Genomic DNA, 19,384 nt, shown 5'->3' on the forward strand with positions numbered 1-19,384 from the left:
GGAGTAAAAGTAAAAAGTTGTCAGAAAAATACTCTAGTAAAATACAGATACCTGAAAATTCTACTTAAGTACAGTAATGATTTGTACTTTTTAACTTCCCACCTCTGGATTTAGAAATATGTATCTATAATTCCTCTTTTGATTATTCCTTAAATTATCAAATAATTAACTACTTTAAGTTCTTTTATTTATTAAGACTTTAATGAAGATAATTTGTAAATTAATTTACTAATGCTATTTTATTGCACAATTCATTATTAAATCACAAAATGCTTTATTTTGGTGGTTGTGATTCTCCTGGTCCTCCTTTACTGTTATTTTCTTCAAGATTATTTGAGGGAAGATGAGGTTGAACTGACATTAATTTTTCTAAAATGTAGCTAAATGTAGTTTCAAGTGACTTTTTAAAAACAGCCTGCAGATAGTCTGACTACATTTAACTGAAATACAGTCATTAAATGCCACATTTCAAAAGGTACGGTGTCTGAAAATTCAGATGGTACGTGGATGGCTCTTATATAGTGCTTTTCTACTCTACTCAAGTAAAGTACAGTAAAGCACTCTTTTTTTTTTACACCTACAAGTGCTTTCTTTCTAACATTCTCACTCCGATGAACACATCGGAGAGCAACTTTGGGTTCAGTATCCAGGTTAATTTTGACCCAAAGGCATACAGTGATACAAACTCTGCTGCTGTACCTTAAATTTGTTAAGAACTCCACCAGGAACTCTTAGGCATAAAGAAGCCTTTCCGGCTAATTGTTTTATTACAGACTGGCTGTAGCTCAGTAGGGAGAGCAGGTCACCTACTGATCAGAAGGTCAGCGGTTCGATTCCTGGCTACTCCGGGCTACATGCCAATGTGTTCTTGGGCAAGATACTTAACCCCATGTTGCTCTCCGACCGTCCCGTCGGAGTATGAATGTGTGTGAATGATAGTTAATTAAAAAAAGCACTTAGCTTAGCAAACATGGAAGTGCTTGTATGAATGGGAGTGCATGGGTGAATGTAAACATGTTGTAATAGCGCTTTGAGTGCTCATACTGAGTAGAAAAGCGCTATATAAGAGCTAGTCCAATTACCATTTACAACCTGGACTAATTCAGACACCATTCCATTTTCCCAAGACTCCCATCCTCCACACATCAGCCCTCTGTTTGGCAAACCAGGGATTTTTAATGCCATTTTATACTCAGGCCATCACACTGAGAAGTTCCCATCCACAGTGTGATGGACAGGTGTTCTAGTCCAAGGCAAAACATTCCCCATAAAAAGGCACATTTCCTTATCAGGACACAGTGGAGGGCAGTTACTGGTATCTCTGAAAACTAGTCCAGTTGTATTGTATTGATTTTTCCCACTGTCTTTAGTTTGAAAAATTGAGTCTTGAACTGCAGGCCTTTGGAGTCAACATATAAATTTGAATAGAACCTGTGGTCTAACAAGTCTAACTATTCAACATGATTTTATTAATTAATTTTACCCACTAAATATAACACCCTGATTCAAAGACTATCAACTTAAAATCTACACACTACAATTTGGCAAGAGACATATTTCATTCACACTTTTAGTTGCAACTTTTACTAACAATTTCATGCCAATTTCTTAGTCTCTATTTTATTCACACAACGCTTTTGTTACAATTTTTACTTCCTGCCAATGTATACATGAAAGATCACCTGAAATATTAGTTAATTCTATAAAATACAGCCATGAGTCTATCAAACAAGCAAGTCATTGTTCCAAAGTCTTTAATCCGGAATCATGCTCTTGGTCAAGCCCAACATATAGATTAGCTTTATTATGTGTTTTGAATGGTTTCAGCACGCCACCACTTACGGCGCAACTATAGCTGCTAGTCTTTAATCCGGCATCATGCTCCCAGTCAAGCTCGACATAAAGATTTAGCTCTATTATGTCTGCAATGGTTTCAGCACGCCACCGCTTACGGGGCGACTCTAGAATAGACAAAACTCTTTAGACTTTGCTGCACAAACGTCACTACTCGTCATCTTTCATGGTATAAAAGCCAATTCTCACACACCATTCCTCATGCTGTGGATATTAGGAGTTATCTCTATTCAATAGAACATTTTCCAACCACACACACTTCTTGGTTTCAATAAATAAATAAATTTAATCGATAGCCTAATGCTATAGGGCAGTTTAACGTTCCCAGTATCTCTCACAATCCTTTTTCACTCACATCAACTCTTATCTCTTTACTTGTTTTGTTTCTTTTACCCATTGTTTTTAATTCTTAATGTCAATCCCCCCTCCCGTGTTTTTTTTTGTTTTTTTTGATGCTTCAATATGTGGAAACTTCAAACAGTTTGTTTAACAGATTCTCTATAAATTTGTTCTCTCGAGACCTTACCTCTTCCTCACTCACAAAAAATTTCAACATCCAATTCTGCAGAATTCGGTTATTTAAAAACAACAGGTTTCTGCTTACCTTAATTATGAGGCGCCCCCTGTGAGTGTTTTGAGGAGTTAAAGTCCCAAGGTGAGTCCTGGAGAAAATATTCCCCTTCGTCCTCTTTTGCCAATCATCCTCTTTCACAAATCACCTGTTATCACCTCTTATCAGTCCTTATCATGTCGGGGTCACCATCTGTCAGGTAAACAGGTTTTTTGTGAAGGAAGACACCTGAAACACTTTAATTAAAAAAGTAAAACATTTAATATATTAAAGAATCAGAAAGAATACACACATGCATGCGGGGAACTCAGAGGAAGAGATAGGCCTGTGTGTGCTCTCTCTCTTTCTGAGCCCGTGTTTATACAGTCTGTTATCTAAGCATAAACAATCTCTGGGCGCTACGAGTTGACCTTCGTCATTCAGTCTTTGTCAAGCTGGTTTTTTCATGACCCAGATTCCTCTCAGTCATAGGCACGTCTTCTTCCTAATGTTCTAATTTAATCAATACAGAGAAATCTTGTCCAGATTAATGACAGAACATGGTGACGTTGGAGATGTTCTACTTGTACATCGCCAACGGTCCTCAAGATAAGATGCACTGAAACAGAAAAGTTAGTCTACTACTTTCTGATCAGTTTATCTCTGTCTAATGTATTATTTAATTGTTTATTATTTGGTTGATTCACTTAAGTAATTCACTTAATTTACTTGAGTTTACCGTCCTTTATTCACTGAGTAAAAAATAATCCCTAACATTACCCAAGGATACGTTGGCATGCAGACTGGAGCAGGGATCAAACCACCAACCTTCCAATTTGTAGGTGACCTGTTCTACCTCCTGAGCTACAACCACCCACAAAAAGGCTGGATGTTGAAATCACCTAATCAGTTGCAATGGGTATAAATAATATCATTTGATCCATGGTTTTGTCTTTATTTTTGTCATTTGCTTTTTATCTCTGTGAAGTTTCTGCTGAATAACTAGATTTAAAAAGTTAAATGTAACTTTTAATTCCAGCTTTATCCCTTTCAAGTTGGATAAATGATGACTTAAATAAATGATGCTAAATACTCATGTCTCCTTCATTGCTTTTTAAGATAAATGTCACGGTCCATATAGAAATATTTGTATTCCTCCATCAACTGAATTAAAATGTTCATTATTGACCCATTGTCATGGAGAATCCTGTTATTGGATTTCCGCTGATGAGGGCTTTCCTTCATTAACATGCTTAACTCGGGGTGAACATACTCAGAATTGATTGAAGTAACTCTGATAAGCTGTTCTGGTACTGAAAACTCAGCTGTCCATCTCAGAGGACCTGCTTTCAGGACCAGGACCCTGATTACTTTCTCCACCACTGTAATGTGTTTTCATAGTCATTTGTCAGTGGAACTTCTTAAAATATGTTTTGTATGGAAGAAAATGAAATTAGAGTTGTTTTATAATGACTTTTAAGTACTTACAAATACCTGTGTCTTCAAATGTTACACATCTCTTCTTTTACTGGCACTGAATAATTCTATTAACTAACTACTAACAAAAATATTGACTTAACTAGTACTAATTTAAAAAAATAATTTCCCTAACACTGTTTCTTCTAGCCACACCATAATAATCACATGCATTTAACAAGTATTGCCAACCACTAGCTATCACAAATAGGCATGTTAATACTACACTGTAAACCCAGATTTTGATTCCACTTAAAAATATTGATTTCATATTACTTAAAATTGCCTAGAATGTGAACATTACTTGTTAATGCTGAGTAGACTGTACGTTTTGATGGTCTATCTTATTGTAATCATGTGTTTGAGTTCAAACAACTTAATATCATCAAGTTTTGCACCTGCTAAAAATCTAGTTGATACCAGTTTTAACAGACTGGATTAAAGCACACCTACATGGTGGCATGATGGTTAGCAGTGCTACCTCACAGCTAGAATGCCATCTAGAAGGTCTGGGTTCAATTCCGGCTTGGCCCAGGCCTCTCACAGTTTGGAATAGAAGACATGTTTGGTTTTTGTTCACAACGCTCTCTCGTATAGTTTTTTATTGTTCCATGGACAAATGTTATTGGTAAATGTTAATGTACCAGTGTTCAGCAGGGCTGAGTTTTGTCATGTTTATTTACCAAATTTAAACAGACACAGTTCAACACTGTAAAAAATATCTGTGTTACTGGGCAGTATGGTGGTGTGGGGGTTAGCACTGCTGCCTCACAGCTAGAATAGCTATCTGATAGTCTGGGTTCAATTCCACCTTAGCCTGGGACTCTTCCTGTGTGGACTCATGTATGTTCTCCCTGTGTCTGTGTGGGTTTCCTCCCACAATCTGAAGACATACAGTTGCTGGGGTTAAGTTAATCTAAATTGCCCACAGGTGTGAATGGTTGTCTGTGTCAGCCCTGCAACAGGCTGGTGACCTGCACGGGGTGTACCCTGCATCTTACTGCCTTGTCAGCTGGGATAGGCTCCAGCCCCCACCACCACCACACAACCATGAAAAGGATAGGGGGAATTGATTGATCAAAAGACATTTTATTTTTTCATGAACTATAAAATTTAAGTTTGGTCAATTAGAACATACAATTTAGTTCAATTGGATATGGAGTAGTGCTTACTTAACAGGCTGAGTTAAATGAACTGTTTCATTACTTAAAAAAATTTAAGGCAACGAGTTACTTTGGTTTTTTAAGTAGATTCAACTTATCCGGGTTTACAGTTTGCTTGAAAATGTGTTTTCTGTTTCAGGTTGTGAGTGCACACAAGGCTGTAGCAAGGAAACACCCTCAATATGGAAGACTGCAGATATTTTGAATGGCTGTAGCTCAGTAGGTAGAGCAGGTCACCTACTGATCAGAAGGTCAGCGGTTCGATTCCTGGCTACTCCAGGCTACATGCCAATGTATCCTTGGGCAAGATACTTAACCCCGAGTTGCTCTCCGACCGTCCCGTCGGAGTATGAATGTGTGTGAATGACAGTTAATTAAAAAAGCACTTAGCTTAGCAAACATGGAAGTGCTTGTATGAATGGGAGTGCATGGGTGAATGTAAACATGTTGTAATAGCGCTTTGAGTGCTCATACTGAGTAGAAAAGCGCTATATAAGAGCTAGTCCATTTACCATGTCCCTGCATGCCTGCTGAGCAGTGAGGAGACAAATGATGAAGACAGGCAACCCTGGAGGGCTAGCCTGCTGATAGGGCTCCGGTGGCCCTAGTGGAGGTCCCTAAAGAAACATGAATAGGGGAAACAAAGGCAGGCAACACATTACAACCACTCACACTGCTCTTGACCTCTCCCAGAACTCACATCTGGACAGAAAGTGTAGATTACCACAGAGAGAATGGCCAGTTCAGTTGTTAGATCGGTCAACACGCCAAAATCATATGCTGTAGGGACTGACAGGCCTTCAAGAAGAAATACAAGTCACTTTCAGCCCACAGGGACTGTCACTGGCAGTGGCCGAGTTCCTAATCCACCAGACAGATCGGACTGTGAACACGGAGTAAATGTAACAAAGGTTCATGAAGTGTGTTTGAAAAAATGTGACTAGCTAAAAGGAGGAGGTGTAGTATGACGACTATTCCCAGAGTGCTTTGCTACACTCACAAAGATTGCAAGTACTGTGCTACATAATGTCAGTTAAGTGTTCCTTACCTACAACCTACAGCCTAAATCTTCTTCTCACACATACTGTATGATTTGTATCAATCAACAACACTAAAAAATGATCCAATTAGAATTTCAGTGAAATAAAGGTCAGCAATTTTTTTTTTTGGTCAATTTTTCACTACAAAATCATATACATTAGTTTAACTCCATATTTTGTCCCCTAGTTATCCTTGTGCTATTGGCCACCACTGGGCGATCCACACAATTTGAGGGGGGAAAATACTCAAGAACACTTTCAGCTTATAAACCTTATTTTAAAAAAGAGAAAACCTTAAGAATTTGTAGAATTACACACTATCATGCAAATGCATTGCAAAAACACAGCAGGAGTTGTTCTCTCAAGCTGTCAAGTATCAGCGCAAAATAAGTTGAGCATAATGTCAGCAACTGCTTTAAAAAGCCTGCACTGACCCCTGTGCGAAACAGCCATTTTTATTTAGCCTCCGTCCTGCTCACTAGAGTACATTTCTTTGTGTACTCTAATATTACTACTGAAACCATTTATTATGAAGGTCAAAACACATTGTGGCATTCAAAATAGTTTTACTGTAAGGGTCATGTAGACCTAACCTTTCTTCATGTGAATTCTTTGAGGAGACGCTCAACAGCTGAAATACTTAAAACCTTTTGCAGTTTAGTGTGTTCTCCTTTCAGCTTTGGATGTGAACATAATGTAACATCTTGAGTTATGCTTTTGTTCTACATTTTTTATTGCTTTTGCCTCAACTTTGCAGGAGCATTCTTGTGATTTCTTTACCTCTCTGTCAATGCTGAATTATTGTTGATGCAATAGAAACTAACGGCCAGGGCTTAAGTTTGTTGTGCAAGCATTCCACAGGGGAGCAATTTTTCATTTTGCCACCTACATCTATACCTCACTAATTCATGACCTGTCTATAAAAGCTTTGTTAGTAACAATGCCACCCCTGTAGCGACTGGCTTAAAGATCAGAAAAAGAAGCACTGTCATTCCAAAATTTCCTCTGACAAACACACATAATTACAGGAATTAGCCTGCTATTTTGTCATTAGCCTTCACTTTCAATGAGCCAATAATGAAAAGAGAAACAAGAGTCAGAGACAAAGACAGATGTCTTTAGAGGATTTCAAGACATTTTCTCCCCCCACCTCTGAGCCCACACATTCAATTTGCTGTTTTATTAATATTATTAATGTAGTCAAGCTTCAAGCTTTGAAGCTCAGAGTTTTTTCTTCTGATTGGCATTGTGTGAGCACTGATGGCTCAGTTCTGGGGAAGTCAGAGTGATTTCAAATGCACTTTGTTAGTGGCATGATGAAAATGGCAGCTCGCCTTTTTAAAGCTGTATATTTGCAAGCGTGATTATGGGGTGTGTGTTCAAATAAATGAAGCCAAAACAATGACACACAATCAGCACTTCATAAGCTGGGAAAAGGCCACGGACAGATTAATAAGTGCTTTGCAGACACACGCACATACGCACATGTACATGCAAAGGACTTTTCGGAATTACAGATATATGTGACACATTAGACAAGATTTTGTCTGGGTCCATTCTGTATCCAAATGAGCAGGAGAAAGCAGAGATCCCACCATATAATTTACTGTTGATTTGTGTTTGCACAAATGGTGCCTGATGTCTCAACATTAATAAGGGTAATATTTGCCCTCTCTTTGTCCCGACAGGCATCAACTGTGAGGAATGGTTAGCTTTGTAAAGCAAGAGAAAGACAAGATGTTGGACATGTGAAGTACGTCTTGTGCATTGCTCTTGTTGAGCTGGTTAAAGTGACAGTAATAACACTGCAGTAATGGCACTATAAATAGAAATGAAGTTGTCAGAGAATTCGTGAATTCTCAGTTTACAACCAAGACTGATAAATAATGACTAATCTAAGCTCGCACTTAAAGGCCATCCTCTTTTACCAACAGGATTTTTTTCCCCACACATTGATGAGCAATGTTTTCAGATTTTGAGGCTTATACATCCACAATTTTTCTTCATATAGCAACAAGAAATATCTGGGTCATATGACATCTACGGCTGTGATCATATTTATGAAAGGCTTCCCATCTCTCCCACATAGGAGGGAGACCACAAAATTGCAGGTGGCACAAAACAACAATTGCAGTTCTTGTGTTGTGCCTCTGTATATTCATGTGAATATTTTGTATCACTTTGCAGTTGTTTTGTATTTCCTTGTCTTGGTTTTCTGTGTGTCATTGTTTTTTTCTTTGCATTTTTGTAGTTGTTTTTGGTATTTTTATGTTTGTTTTGTATCCTTTTGTGTTGTGATTTTCCAGTTATTTTTGTCATTTTGTAGTTGTAGTGTAAGTCTGTCATTTTATGTCTTGTGGTAGATACTTTGTGTCCCTGTTGTTTTTCTCTTTTTGCACTTTGTGTTACTTTGTTCAGTCATTTTTCTGTTTGTCTTTACATTCTTTGCACTTGCTTTTGTCTCTTTGTATTTGACATGTACTGCTTTGAAGTTGTTTTGTGTTACTCTGTAGTTGTTTTGTTTTTCTTCTTTTGTAGCAGTTTTTTTATTTCTCTGTGTTTTCTTGGGGCGGGGGGGGGTCCCTTTTTTCCCCTTTGTCTGCATGGTGTTGCTTTGTAACATCAGTACTTAGTGGAGCTTTCCGAGAGTTGGTCTAATTAAAGAGAGTAGACTCGTTGTGTATTTCTGTGTAGCTGCAAAAGTATACAATAATCCCTCACTTATCGCGGGTGTTACGTTCCAGGACCACCTGCGATAAGTGAAATCCGCGAAGTACGGACGCTATATTTATTTTAATACTTATACATTATTTTAGTAGTTATACACTATTTTAAGTTTTTATAAATCCTCCCCACACACTTATACACCAAATATATACATTACTGTACAACATGTACTACGCATGTGAAGAACGAGTACCGCAAAAACCCGCGAAACAGCGAAAATACCACAATAAATATTTTACACTAATACTGATTGAAAACCCACGAAACAGCGAGTCCGCGAAAAGCGAAGTAGCGAGGGATTACTGTATTCCACTGTTGTTAAGAACAGTGACCAAAAATTCAGTGAAGTGCAACATGTGTCCAACTCTGGTTGTAATATATTGTCACTAAAAATTTGAAACAATAGTTTTATATGTTAGACCAAGTCTGGGTTTAGGTTTGGATTGTTGATTGGCTACATAGACCTTAAAAAGCCACAGAATAGGAAGTGAAATAGGAAGTTATGAGCTAGATTCAGTCATGATAATTATTGAAAAATTTGATCTTCTTATAAAGGCAGGGGACTGCTAAAGAGCAAATTTAACAGCTTTTTGGTGATTGCCAGTTAACGTTTGTCCTTTTAGTACTGCTTATCAAGATTTTGATTATTTTTTATTGCACATAAACACCGAAGACAAAAGCAGCTGCTTTAAATTTTCCTTATTTCATGATGCCCAACCTATGGGCTGACCATGCTTTAAGGGAGCTAGTTGAAGTTTGGTTTTGCATCAGTTCATCATCGTTCCTTTTTTCTCTCTTCCCTTCCTTTCTAAGTTGTTTCTTTGTTGACTGATTTTGCATTTGATTATTGTGCTTTCACTGCACCCTATTGTCATTGTCTAATAACTGTATAAAAAACAGCACAGAGGATAAAACTCAAGGGAGCCGAACATGTTTAAATGCAAAATCTTTACTGACTAAATTGGTGGTTGTGGTTGGTTAAGCACGGCAGGGAAGCACAGACTGGATTGCATTCTCCACCACAGTTCCTGTTCCACAGAAGCTGACACTGTGGAGAAAGAAAAGGAGGTAAAAACAGAGACTGAATAAGACTTTGTACATAGAATGTGAATAAAGGTTTTAATTCACCTATCACTGTTAATTTACAACTGTATAATAGTAACGGAATCTAATTTTATGAGGAATAAATCCCATGATGCAGTATGTTTAAATATGTGTTGATAATCTGAGTTGTATTAACTCTGATAAGTCCAAAAATAAATACATATTTAGTTGAAATGGGTCAGTTTAAGCAACATCCTTTCCCAGCATTTTTTCTTTAATTGATAGCACACTATGAGCCTAACACTATGAAGGAAAGAGCATGACCTGTCACATTAAACCATGAAGAGAAATCTACCATCCCATCACTATTCTCATTCCCCGGCTCCACTCACCACTAGAGGGCATTAGAGACAGTCCCATGCTTCCCTCTAGTGGCCAAAGATCATGTGTTTGATACTTTAACAGAAGATCTGCTGCAGTTTAACAACAGAATTAGTCAAGCTGTGGTCATCAGCCCCAGTACATGTCAGAACTTCTCCTTCAACATAATGTGGCATTTGCAGATGACACTTTCTCTTTACCCATCCCGAAAATACACCTTGGTTTTTCACCAGCTTGATAATGCATGACTTCTCTTGATTTTGTGTATGTTCATTACTTCCTTCAGGAGTATTGGTGTTGGATGTTTTATGGAACAGCACCCTTAGCAAATTCCAAATAAGTTAATAAGTATTGTTATCTGATAAAGCTAACAGGGTGCTAAGCTTCTTTATAGTCCAGGTGACCAACATTAGGATACTGTGTATTGTCTGACTTTTTTGGGCCAAAAGCTTTCATATATCTGTTCATGCAGGGCACATGAAACAAACAAAATCATAACATATAAAACAAATAATCTGTTAGAAATTTTATATGTTCCTTTTGTCTTTGTTGTCTTCTTGCAGCTTTGTTGATTTTTTACTTATTTATTCATTTGCTTGTTTATATCTGACTATTGCTGTGCTTGCTTATGTGTCTATAAAGTAAAAAGTGCTATTGGAACTTTAATTTCCCTGATGGAATCCTTCCAAAGGGATTAATAAAGTCCAATCGAATCTCTAATCTAAACAAGTCATTATTTGATGGGATAACCACTTAAATCCCTTTTAAATCAAACCCAGGTTCAAGTATATCCTCATTCTGAAATTACTCCTGACACCACTAGGAGGCGCATTTTCAACATTATCTGGATGATCAGGACACGGCTGACAGGTATACAGATGAATATATGGAGAAGGCCAAGAAAATAAAGCAGAGACAAAATTATTGTTGAGTCACTAATTTTAAATTTTTGAGCAGTTGCAGTATTCTTTTGCCAAAACTTGTATAACAGTAGTTTGTTATTGATTTATTACTATCCATTTTAATATTTTCTAAATATTTGGAAACATTTGCTCTTTTGTTTTTAGGCTGTTATGTAGAGGTTTTTTTCTGGGGATCAGTGGGCCATGAACAGGATATCGGTTTAGTTAATGAAAATTTTTACTCAAAGTGGACCACTGGTTAATTCTATATACAGCCTACACCTGTAAAATGTATTCTAACATCCACAAATATTCATGGAGGGAATGGCTTAAATCTTACTCCGTGGGCTTGTTTGATTTTTATTCTTTGTGACATTAAGAGAAAAGACAAACTCACATCTTGCTGTCTTTTCCTCTCTGCAGCTCCACCTTGGAAGCACCGTACTTGGGTTTCAAGGGATTAATTATGTGGTTGTTCCACCGAAACTTCACCTCTGTCACTTCACCCACGTCCACCTCAGCATCAATCAGCATATCATAGTTCCTTCCAGGCGTCATTGTGCCCCTGGTGAAAATGTCACAGCACCATTGTAATGTTTTGGTTATTTGTTACATGCACCTTTTCAACATGTTGTACTAGGTATCTCTCATATCTTATACACACACACGCGTGCACACACACACACACACACACAAAATAATATAAATATATTTTATATATTTATATATAAATATATAAAAACCACCTTTCTACTGAAATGGTTCAAAATCAGAGTTGGAATTTGATCTATATTTACATACATAGCAATATCTGTTGCTAAAGGGCACATGTTTAGTAACGAAACATTCACTTCAAATAACCTTCCTCTCCCAAAATTTCCAAAAACCTACCAGAACATGGAATTCATTTAAGAAAAATAAATTTTGATTAATTAAAAAAATTAATTTACTGTTGCAACTGTACTGCAGCACGGTGGCGCAGTGGTTAGCACTGCTGCCTCACAGTTAGAATAACGTCTGGGTTTGATTCCACCTTGGCCCAGGCCGCGCCCTCTCTCTGTGTGGAGTTTGCATGTTCTCCCCGTGCTTGCGTGGGTTTCCTCCGGGTACTCTGGTTTCCTCCCACATTCCAAAGACATGCAGTTACTGGGGTTAGGTTAATTGGCTACACTAAATTGCCCATAGGTGTGAACGTGAGTTTATAAGGTTGTTTGTCTCTCTGTGTTGGCCCTGCGACAGGCTGGTGACCTGTACAGGGTGTACCCTGCCTCTCACCCTGTAACAGCTGGGATAGGCTCCAGCCCCCTCGCGACCATGAACAGGATGTGTTAGAATAGATAAACGCTTAACTGTTTTTCTATGTATCACAATGTGTTTATCATAAACATGCACATGGAAAGCAGGTAACGCCTGTTTCCTGAGGACACACACACACACACCCACAACCACATACATGATTACGTCATGTGACGTGAGTGATGTTGTTACCTGAGCTTTGTGTAAACTCACATGATGCTAAAATAAAAGAGCCAAGCAGGAAGTAGGTTCAGACTCTCCCTCAGACATACACACACGCGTGTTGGCTGACTGAGACTCTCCCTGCAGGTTAAAAGATCAACTACGGGTTTCTGTGTCTTTCTTTATTTAACGGTGGTCCGAACCTAACAGGATGAGCGGAAGCGAATGGATGGATGTTGAATTTTTAAGATTCATTGAAATCTCATATCTTTCTTTGTAAAATGTATAAATTTGATAACATTGTCATCAGAATTTTTGAGAGTTGAGATTAGACATACACCTAAACAATTATTATCAGAAAATGTTGGTTGACAACAAGATATTTTTGTATTTTTGACAAAATAACCCATGTTTCAGTTATGACTACATTACTTTGGTAGTGGCTGTCATGATCCTGGGTCTGTTGACCCAGTGTTTAGGTTTTGAGCCTTGGCTTCTATCCATGTTAAGTTGTTGTTGTTGTGGTTTTGCAAGTTTGGGTTTTGTTTTCCATTAAGAGATTCCTTTATTATGTTTTCTGGGTTGCAGAAAACATAATAAAGGAACTCTTCTAGACATAAACCTCTTATCTTGTCCCTGGAATCTGCTCTAGCCACTCTCCCAGTTTCAAGGTTACGGCTCCTAATGCTCCTATTACCACTGGGATCACCTTCCACATCTGCTCCAGCTGTTCCTTCAGCCCCTGGTGTTTCTTTATTTTCTTATGCTCCTTCTACAGTTGCTATCCACTGGGATTGCCAAATCTATCACAACTGCAGTCTTCAGCTCCTTGTCAACCACCACTATGTCTAGTTGGTTGGCCAAAAACTGGTTGTCTGTCTGGTACTTAGCTCTGCTGTTTTCAACCAGCTTTGGTGGGATCTCCCATTGGGACTTGGGGATTTCTAGTCCACAGGCACAGATGTTTCTGCATACCATCACTTGGTTGTTTCTCTAGGTGTACACTGTCACAGCTTGCATCTTACGTGCACAGTCTGCAATCTGGGTCCTGTCAGCTGTAGTAGGATCTGGTGATTTTGGGCTTGTTTTTGTGCTGCCATAATCAGAGCCTCTGTGATTGTGCTTGACAGGTAGGATGTCTGCCACTTCCTTTATCTGTCGATGGTACCTCCCATCTAGAGGTTTGGTCATCCATGATGGCTGCCCTTCCTGTTCTTCATCACCGTCTGTCTTCAGGCTGCCTGAGGCACTCTTGGAGCAGCTCATCTCGTATTTGTGGATGCTCCGTGTTCCATCCTGGTTCTGACTCTCACTAATCCTTGCCCTTCCTCTTTCTGTTGTTCATAGAGCCTCACAGGTGGAGACCTCTGTGCATTGTGAGCAGGTTTTGTGTCTTGACATCGGTGGCATCTATCTCCTCCTGTGGCCAGCTTATTGTTCTACCTGAGTATCTGATGACTAGCAGGGTGCATGTACAGTATACAGTACTGTATTAATGGGTTATTCCTGGAGTGGCTGTACCTCAGGAGGTAGAACAGGTCATCTACCAATCGAAAGGTTGGTAGTTTGATCCCTGGCTGCTCCATTCTGCATGCCAAAGTATCCTTGGGCAAGATACTGAACTCTGTGTTGCTCCTGATGTGTTTATCAGAGTGTGAATGTGAGTGTGACTGTTAAATAGAAAACACTTAGACATAGAAAAAAGTGCTGGTGGATGGGTGAATGAGACATGCCGTATAAATTCTCAAGTAGAGTAGAAAAATGCTATATAAGAAACAGTCCATTTACCATTTTACTGTTGAGCTTCCTTCTCAAGACGCTCTTTGACACTGTCTACCCTGACCTTTTTGCATCTTTATCATAGTTCCCATTGGCCTGTGGGATAGTTAGGTACTTGTAGCTCAGGAGCGTCAAACTCAATCATATGAAGGGCCAATATTGAAGACACAGTCTGAGTTGCGGGCCGAACAGAATTAAAAATCATTTTAATCAGCAACATGATTTGAATGGTCAAAATACAGCTACTTTTTCCTCAACACATTAAATAAAATATTTTTCTTCAAAAATGACATCAGGAAAAATGAGAATATTTCAAGCTGATGAAAATTTGCTAATTTTTCAGGTAAAAATTGCGATATGAATTTTTGAGCTTCATTTGCAGAAAAATGCTGCATAAAGCGCAGCTGCAAACACAGCGGTGGAGACCTGCTCTGATTTCCATCCCTGCAGGGACAAAGGTGCCAATCGAAACTTTGGCACCTTTGTAAACCATTTGCAGACTTTTACTGTAATAAACACTATATTGGATGTGAAGCACAATTTCTCACCTTTCAGAAACTGTTTGAATTTTTCCGATAGGACAAACGGTCGCAGAATTACGGTAATTCAAATTTCCTTTAATCAGCGGTGATACACTCATTGTTAAACAGCTATTCACGCATGGTAAGGGCACATAACGGGTGCCTCAGTGACGATCACCGGCACTGTGTTACGGTGCTTATAACGCGTTGTGTCTTCGGGACTTTGCTGCGCAGCTTTTCCTGCTGTGTCAGCTCACCTGTGCGGTCTCCCTCTGCATCTTCTCCCTTAACTGTCTCACCAATCCGCTCTTTTCCCCGCACATTGCAGGCGGGGAAAACAGAGACACGGTTTTCCTCCAATGTCAGTGATTAGGTCCTCTGCCTCCCACCTGTTTTCCACTTTTCATTTGGCCATTTTTGGGGGTCAGGCTAGCTTACACATCACTGTAAAAAGTGCTGTCTGCTGCTGATCAATGGGTCATTGGCAACACAAATGGGTTAGTGCACAGGTTTCGGCATTGTGGGATTTGTTGTATAAGTGGTGGGAGCACTGTTTACCGTTTGCCATTAATAATAGCTTTATGAAATCCTCTCACGGGCCATATAAAATTACATCAGACTCGAGTCTGACACATGTGTTGTAGCTGTTCTGTATATCTGATCTGCATATCACTGATGAGTATCACCTTCCCACTTGTTGCAATCATGCAACCTCACTTATCCAGTTTAAATGACATCCCAATCTCTGCTCTGAGTTGATATCTCACTCACTCTTGGCTTACAGTTTGATATCATCTGTGTACAGGAGGTGGATGATGGTCACTCCACTCCTGACGTGCGTCCTGACGTATCTCATCTGGGTGCATACACATTAACAAATGACACTTCTATACCATCAATTGTTCCATTAACTAATATGTATCTCCCCTCTGTATCTCTATGAAGCAACGTTTGTGTGAAGTTTATCTGCTTGTGCATGAGTATGGCGACTCCCTTCTTTTTCCCTGACTGGTGGGATGAGTAAAAAACTTTATCTGCCCAAGATTTTTTTAATTTTTCATGTTCTGTGTCAGATAAATGGGTTTCTTGCAGAAATGCTATGTGACAATTAATTTGCCTTAATTGATTCAATATTTTCTTCTTTTTGACTGGATTGTGGAGCCCTTTTACATTATAAGTTACATTTTTCAGTGGATCACCCATTATCTCTATATGAGTTAACGTTTTGACATCTCAGAATATATCATGGATGATAGTAGGCCCCTTGCACATGACGCTGGGTTATCTGTGTGGTGTTGAGGAAGTATGACTATATAATATAAACAGAACCAACCAGAGAGGAGTAAAACAAGATTTCGCTGACTGTAACAAACATTTTTAGTCTCAACAGGATCAATATAAACAAGTAATGGTACAAAATAATAATAACAGAAAGACAAGAACCTTGTAAACATGGTTCTCGTAGGATCTCCGGGGGACAGTGGGATCAAAACCAAGAGAACACAGAACATGTGAATACTAAGCTTAAGTAGTTGGGACATGGTCCCTAGCTGCTAAAGTAAGCAGTTAAAGTGCACAGCCAAGATGGAGTGGGACTGCGCAGAAGGTGCGCTTAGATATGTGTAGAAGAACAAAGGAAAAAGAAACAATAAGTAAGATGTAATGTAAGCAATGTAAGTAGACTTCAAAATGTACTGTTCGGACTCCTGCAAACTCCCCATAAAAGGGAAGAGAAAATCTAAAATAAAACAGCATATTTGCACATATTGTTCCAGGCTATAGGTTTATCTTAACAGAAAACTTGCAAGGAGAGCTGTGGGGTACTTAGCTAAAACAGTGGAATAATTCCTAATATTATTATCTTAATATTAGCAGTCAGTACCTTTATTCGGCCGTTTCTCTTGGTACAATAATGTTCTGGACATATTCCATGGCCTTTTTGGGGTCGAGGAACTCTTTTTCTTCATCCTGGTATGTAATTCGCAGTCTGGCCGGGTATAGGAGGCCGTAGCGGATCCCTTTATGGCCCCGTAGCATCTTACGTGCCTCCGTGAAAGTGGCTCTTGCTTTGGCCACGCTAGCCGTGTAGTCGGGAAAGAAGGCGACACGGTGCCCGTTGTAAGTCAGCGGAGCTCTCTCTCGGGCCCTGCTCAGGATTTCCACCACGTCCCCGTCATAGTGTAATTTAGCGACTATAACTCGTGGTGTCTCCCGGTCCCTCGGCCTTCTCATGATGAGTGTACAGTGTGAATGATCCACTTTTATGTCTCGGTCCATCTGTAGGACTTCTCTGATGACTTTTGCAACAGCTTGTGGTGAACTTGAACCCGGGCGCTCTTCAATGCCCACGATGCGGATATTGGACCTTCTCATTCTCCCCTCCATGTCTTCACATTTGTCTTTGAGCGCTGACATTTCTTTTTGCAGGCTTATTACAGTAGACTGTAGTGAGGTGACCTCGTCTGACCACAATGATAGACCACCCTTTATGTCTAGGATGTCCGCTTTTATAGTATCCACCTCAGCCCGCATAGCCTTTGTACTATTAGTAATTTCGGAGCGTACCGCCTGTAGCTCAGATCTGAGAGCTTGAAAGTCTTCCGCTAGTGCACCTTTGAGTTCGTCTCTTATCACTTTGGCAATTTCTCCTCTCAGTGAAGATAAAATGTCTGCTTTAATTTCTTCAATACTCATGTTTGGCGCTTCAGTCCCAGCAGACATCGGTGGATCCGTGTCGCCTGTTGCACGCTGTCTCGTACTCCTAGCCGGCCGCGCAGCATTAGCATCGCTTCCGTACTTATACTTTTGTAGTTTTTCTGCCATTCGAGTTGGTTTTGTACAATTTGTCCGGTTGTTTGTATCCTTATGGTGTTTTCTTCAGTTTATCGCCTGATTTTGATTTGGTTAATGCTGTTTTTTATATAAATATTGCGGGTTTTGCAGGAGCCCTAGAAAAAACATCTTGAACCATATCTTGCTCACCAGCCCCCCCCAGTATGACTTTTTGAACCAACAACAAATATTCCCATCTTGTCTTTGTTCAGTTCTAAAAAGTTTCTCAACATCCACCAGTTAATGTCATCAATGCAGCTTATTAGTTTGTGAACAAGGGTTAGATTCATGAGAGGAAAATAAGCACAACTGTGTATCATTTGCATAAGAATGATATATTGTGAATCTTTATGGAAGTACCAAGTGGAACCATATAAAGGTTAAATAAATAACCATATAAAATAAAGTGAATTGAATTGAAGTAACAGTCTGAATCACTGTTGATCTTCAGTTCATTGATGATTTATTAAAAGCTGATTCTCTACCATGATTGGTTTGAAACTTAACTGGGACTTAAAGACTGTGAGATGAAAGGTATTCAATTCAGCTTATTTATATAGCACCAAATCACAATAAACAGTTGCCTTAAAACACTTATATACTTAAAGACCATATAGTAATTACAGAGAAAATACAACAATCAAAACGACCCCCCTGAGCAAGCACTTGGCGACAGTGGGAAGGAAAAGCTCCCTTTTAACAGGAAGAACCAGCAGAACCAGGCTGGCTGGTTGGGGGTGAGGGGAAGTGACAGGACAAAAGACACACTGTGGAAGAAAGTCAATGATAAATATAGAGAGGGTGTCTACAAGCTGGGAGCTGGTTCCACAGAAGAGGGGCCTGAAAGCTGAAGGCTCTGCCTCCCATTCTTCTCATAAGTATCCTAGGAGCCACAAGTAAGCCAGCAGTCTAAGAGTCAAGCGCTCTGTTGAGGTGATATGGTACTATGAGGTCTTAAGGTAAGGTGGGGCCTGATTATTCAAGGACTTGTATGTAAGAAAAGGGATTTTAAATTCTGTTCTGGATTTAACAGAGAGCCAATAAAAAGAAGCAAATATGGGAGTATGCTCTCTCCTTTTAGTCCCTACTCTACCTGCAGCATTCTGAAGGTGGGCAGAGGTCTAAGCTTGCACACTGCTGTTTTTCTCCAATTGGCAGCTGTTCACCACTTCCTGCTTGCTCTCACCAACACTCTTCATGTCTGTCCTGACTGCTCCCACTGCAGAATGTCCCATATGTCTGCTATGACCCATGTCTCCCGTGGCGTAGGACTCTCCGTACTCTCACTGCAGTGTTCATTCAGTTGTTTGTAAACAATTTTTTTCAAATATTTTGCTGAGGAAAGAAAAATTAGCAACAGGTCTATGATTATTAATTACCAGTGGATCCAAGTAATTTTTCTTTAGTAGTGGTTTACTTACAGCACATACGTAGGGCTATAATTAGGTGTTAGTTCATGTCAGTTGAAATAAGTGCTGTCAAAAAGTATCTAAAACTGACCAGATCTGCGATTAAGTTGAGGAAGTCACTGAACCTGACAAGCTTTCAGGCCTGATCAAAGACAAGCACAACATCCAAAGTAACAATGGAAGGTCTTTCAACAATTTTACCAGAGTCATTGATGTTAAATGGACTTTAGTTTTTAGATGTGTTCCAC

The 19,384-nt window shown here is 39.3% G+C and overlaps 1 protein-coding gene across 1 annotated transcript in view; it reads right to left on the reverse strand.

Moving 5' to 3' along the window:
* Positions 1–9,735: 9,735 nt before the first annotated feature.
* Positions 9,736–19,384, reverse strand: part of LOC115777361 (inactive pancreatic lipase-related protein 1-like) — a 54,494-nt gene continuing 44,845 nt past the window's right edge. Inside the window, exons 12-13 of the mRNA XM_030725254.1 lie at positions 11,535–11,702; positions 9,736–9,858 (exon numbers count right to left, since the gene is read on the reverse strand). Of these exons, the coding sequence (XP_030581114.1) occupies positions 9,789–9,858; positions 11,535–11,702 (238 nt within the window). The 3' untranslated portion in view covers positions 9,736–9,788. The remainder of the gene's footprint in view (positions 9,859–11,534; positions 11,703–19,384) is intronic.

The sequence above is a fragment of the Archocentrus centrarchus genome, unplaced genomic scaffold (genome assembly GCF_007364275.1).
Source record: "Archocentrus centrarchus isolate MPI-CPG fArcCen1 unplaced genomic scaffold, fArcCen1 scaffold_50_ctg1, whole genome shotgun sequence".
Lineage (NCBI taxonomy): Eukaryota > Metazoa > Chordata > Actinopteri > Cichliformes > Cichlidae > Archocentrus > Archocentrus centrarchus.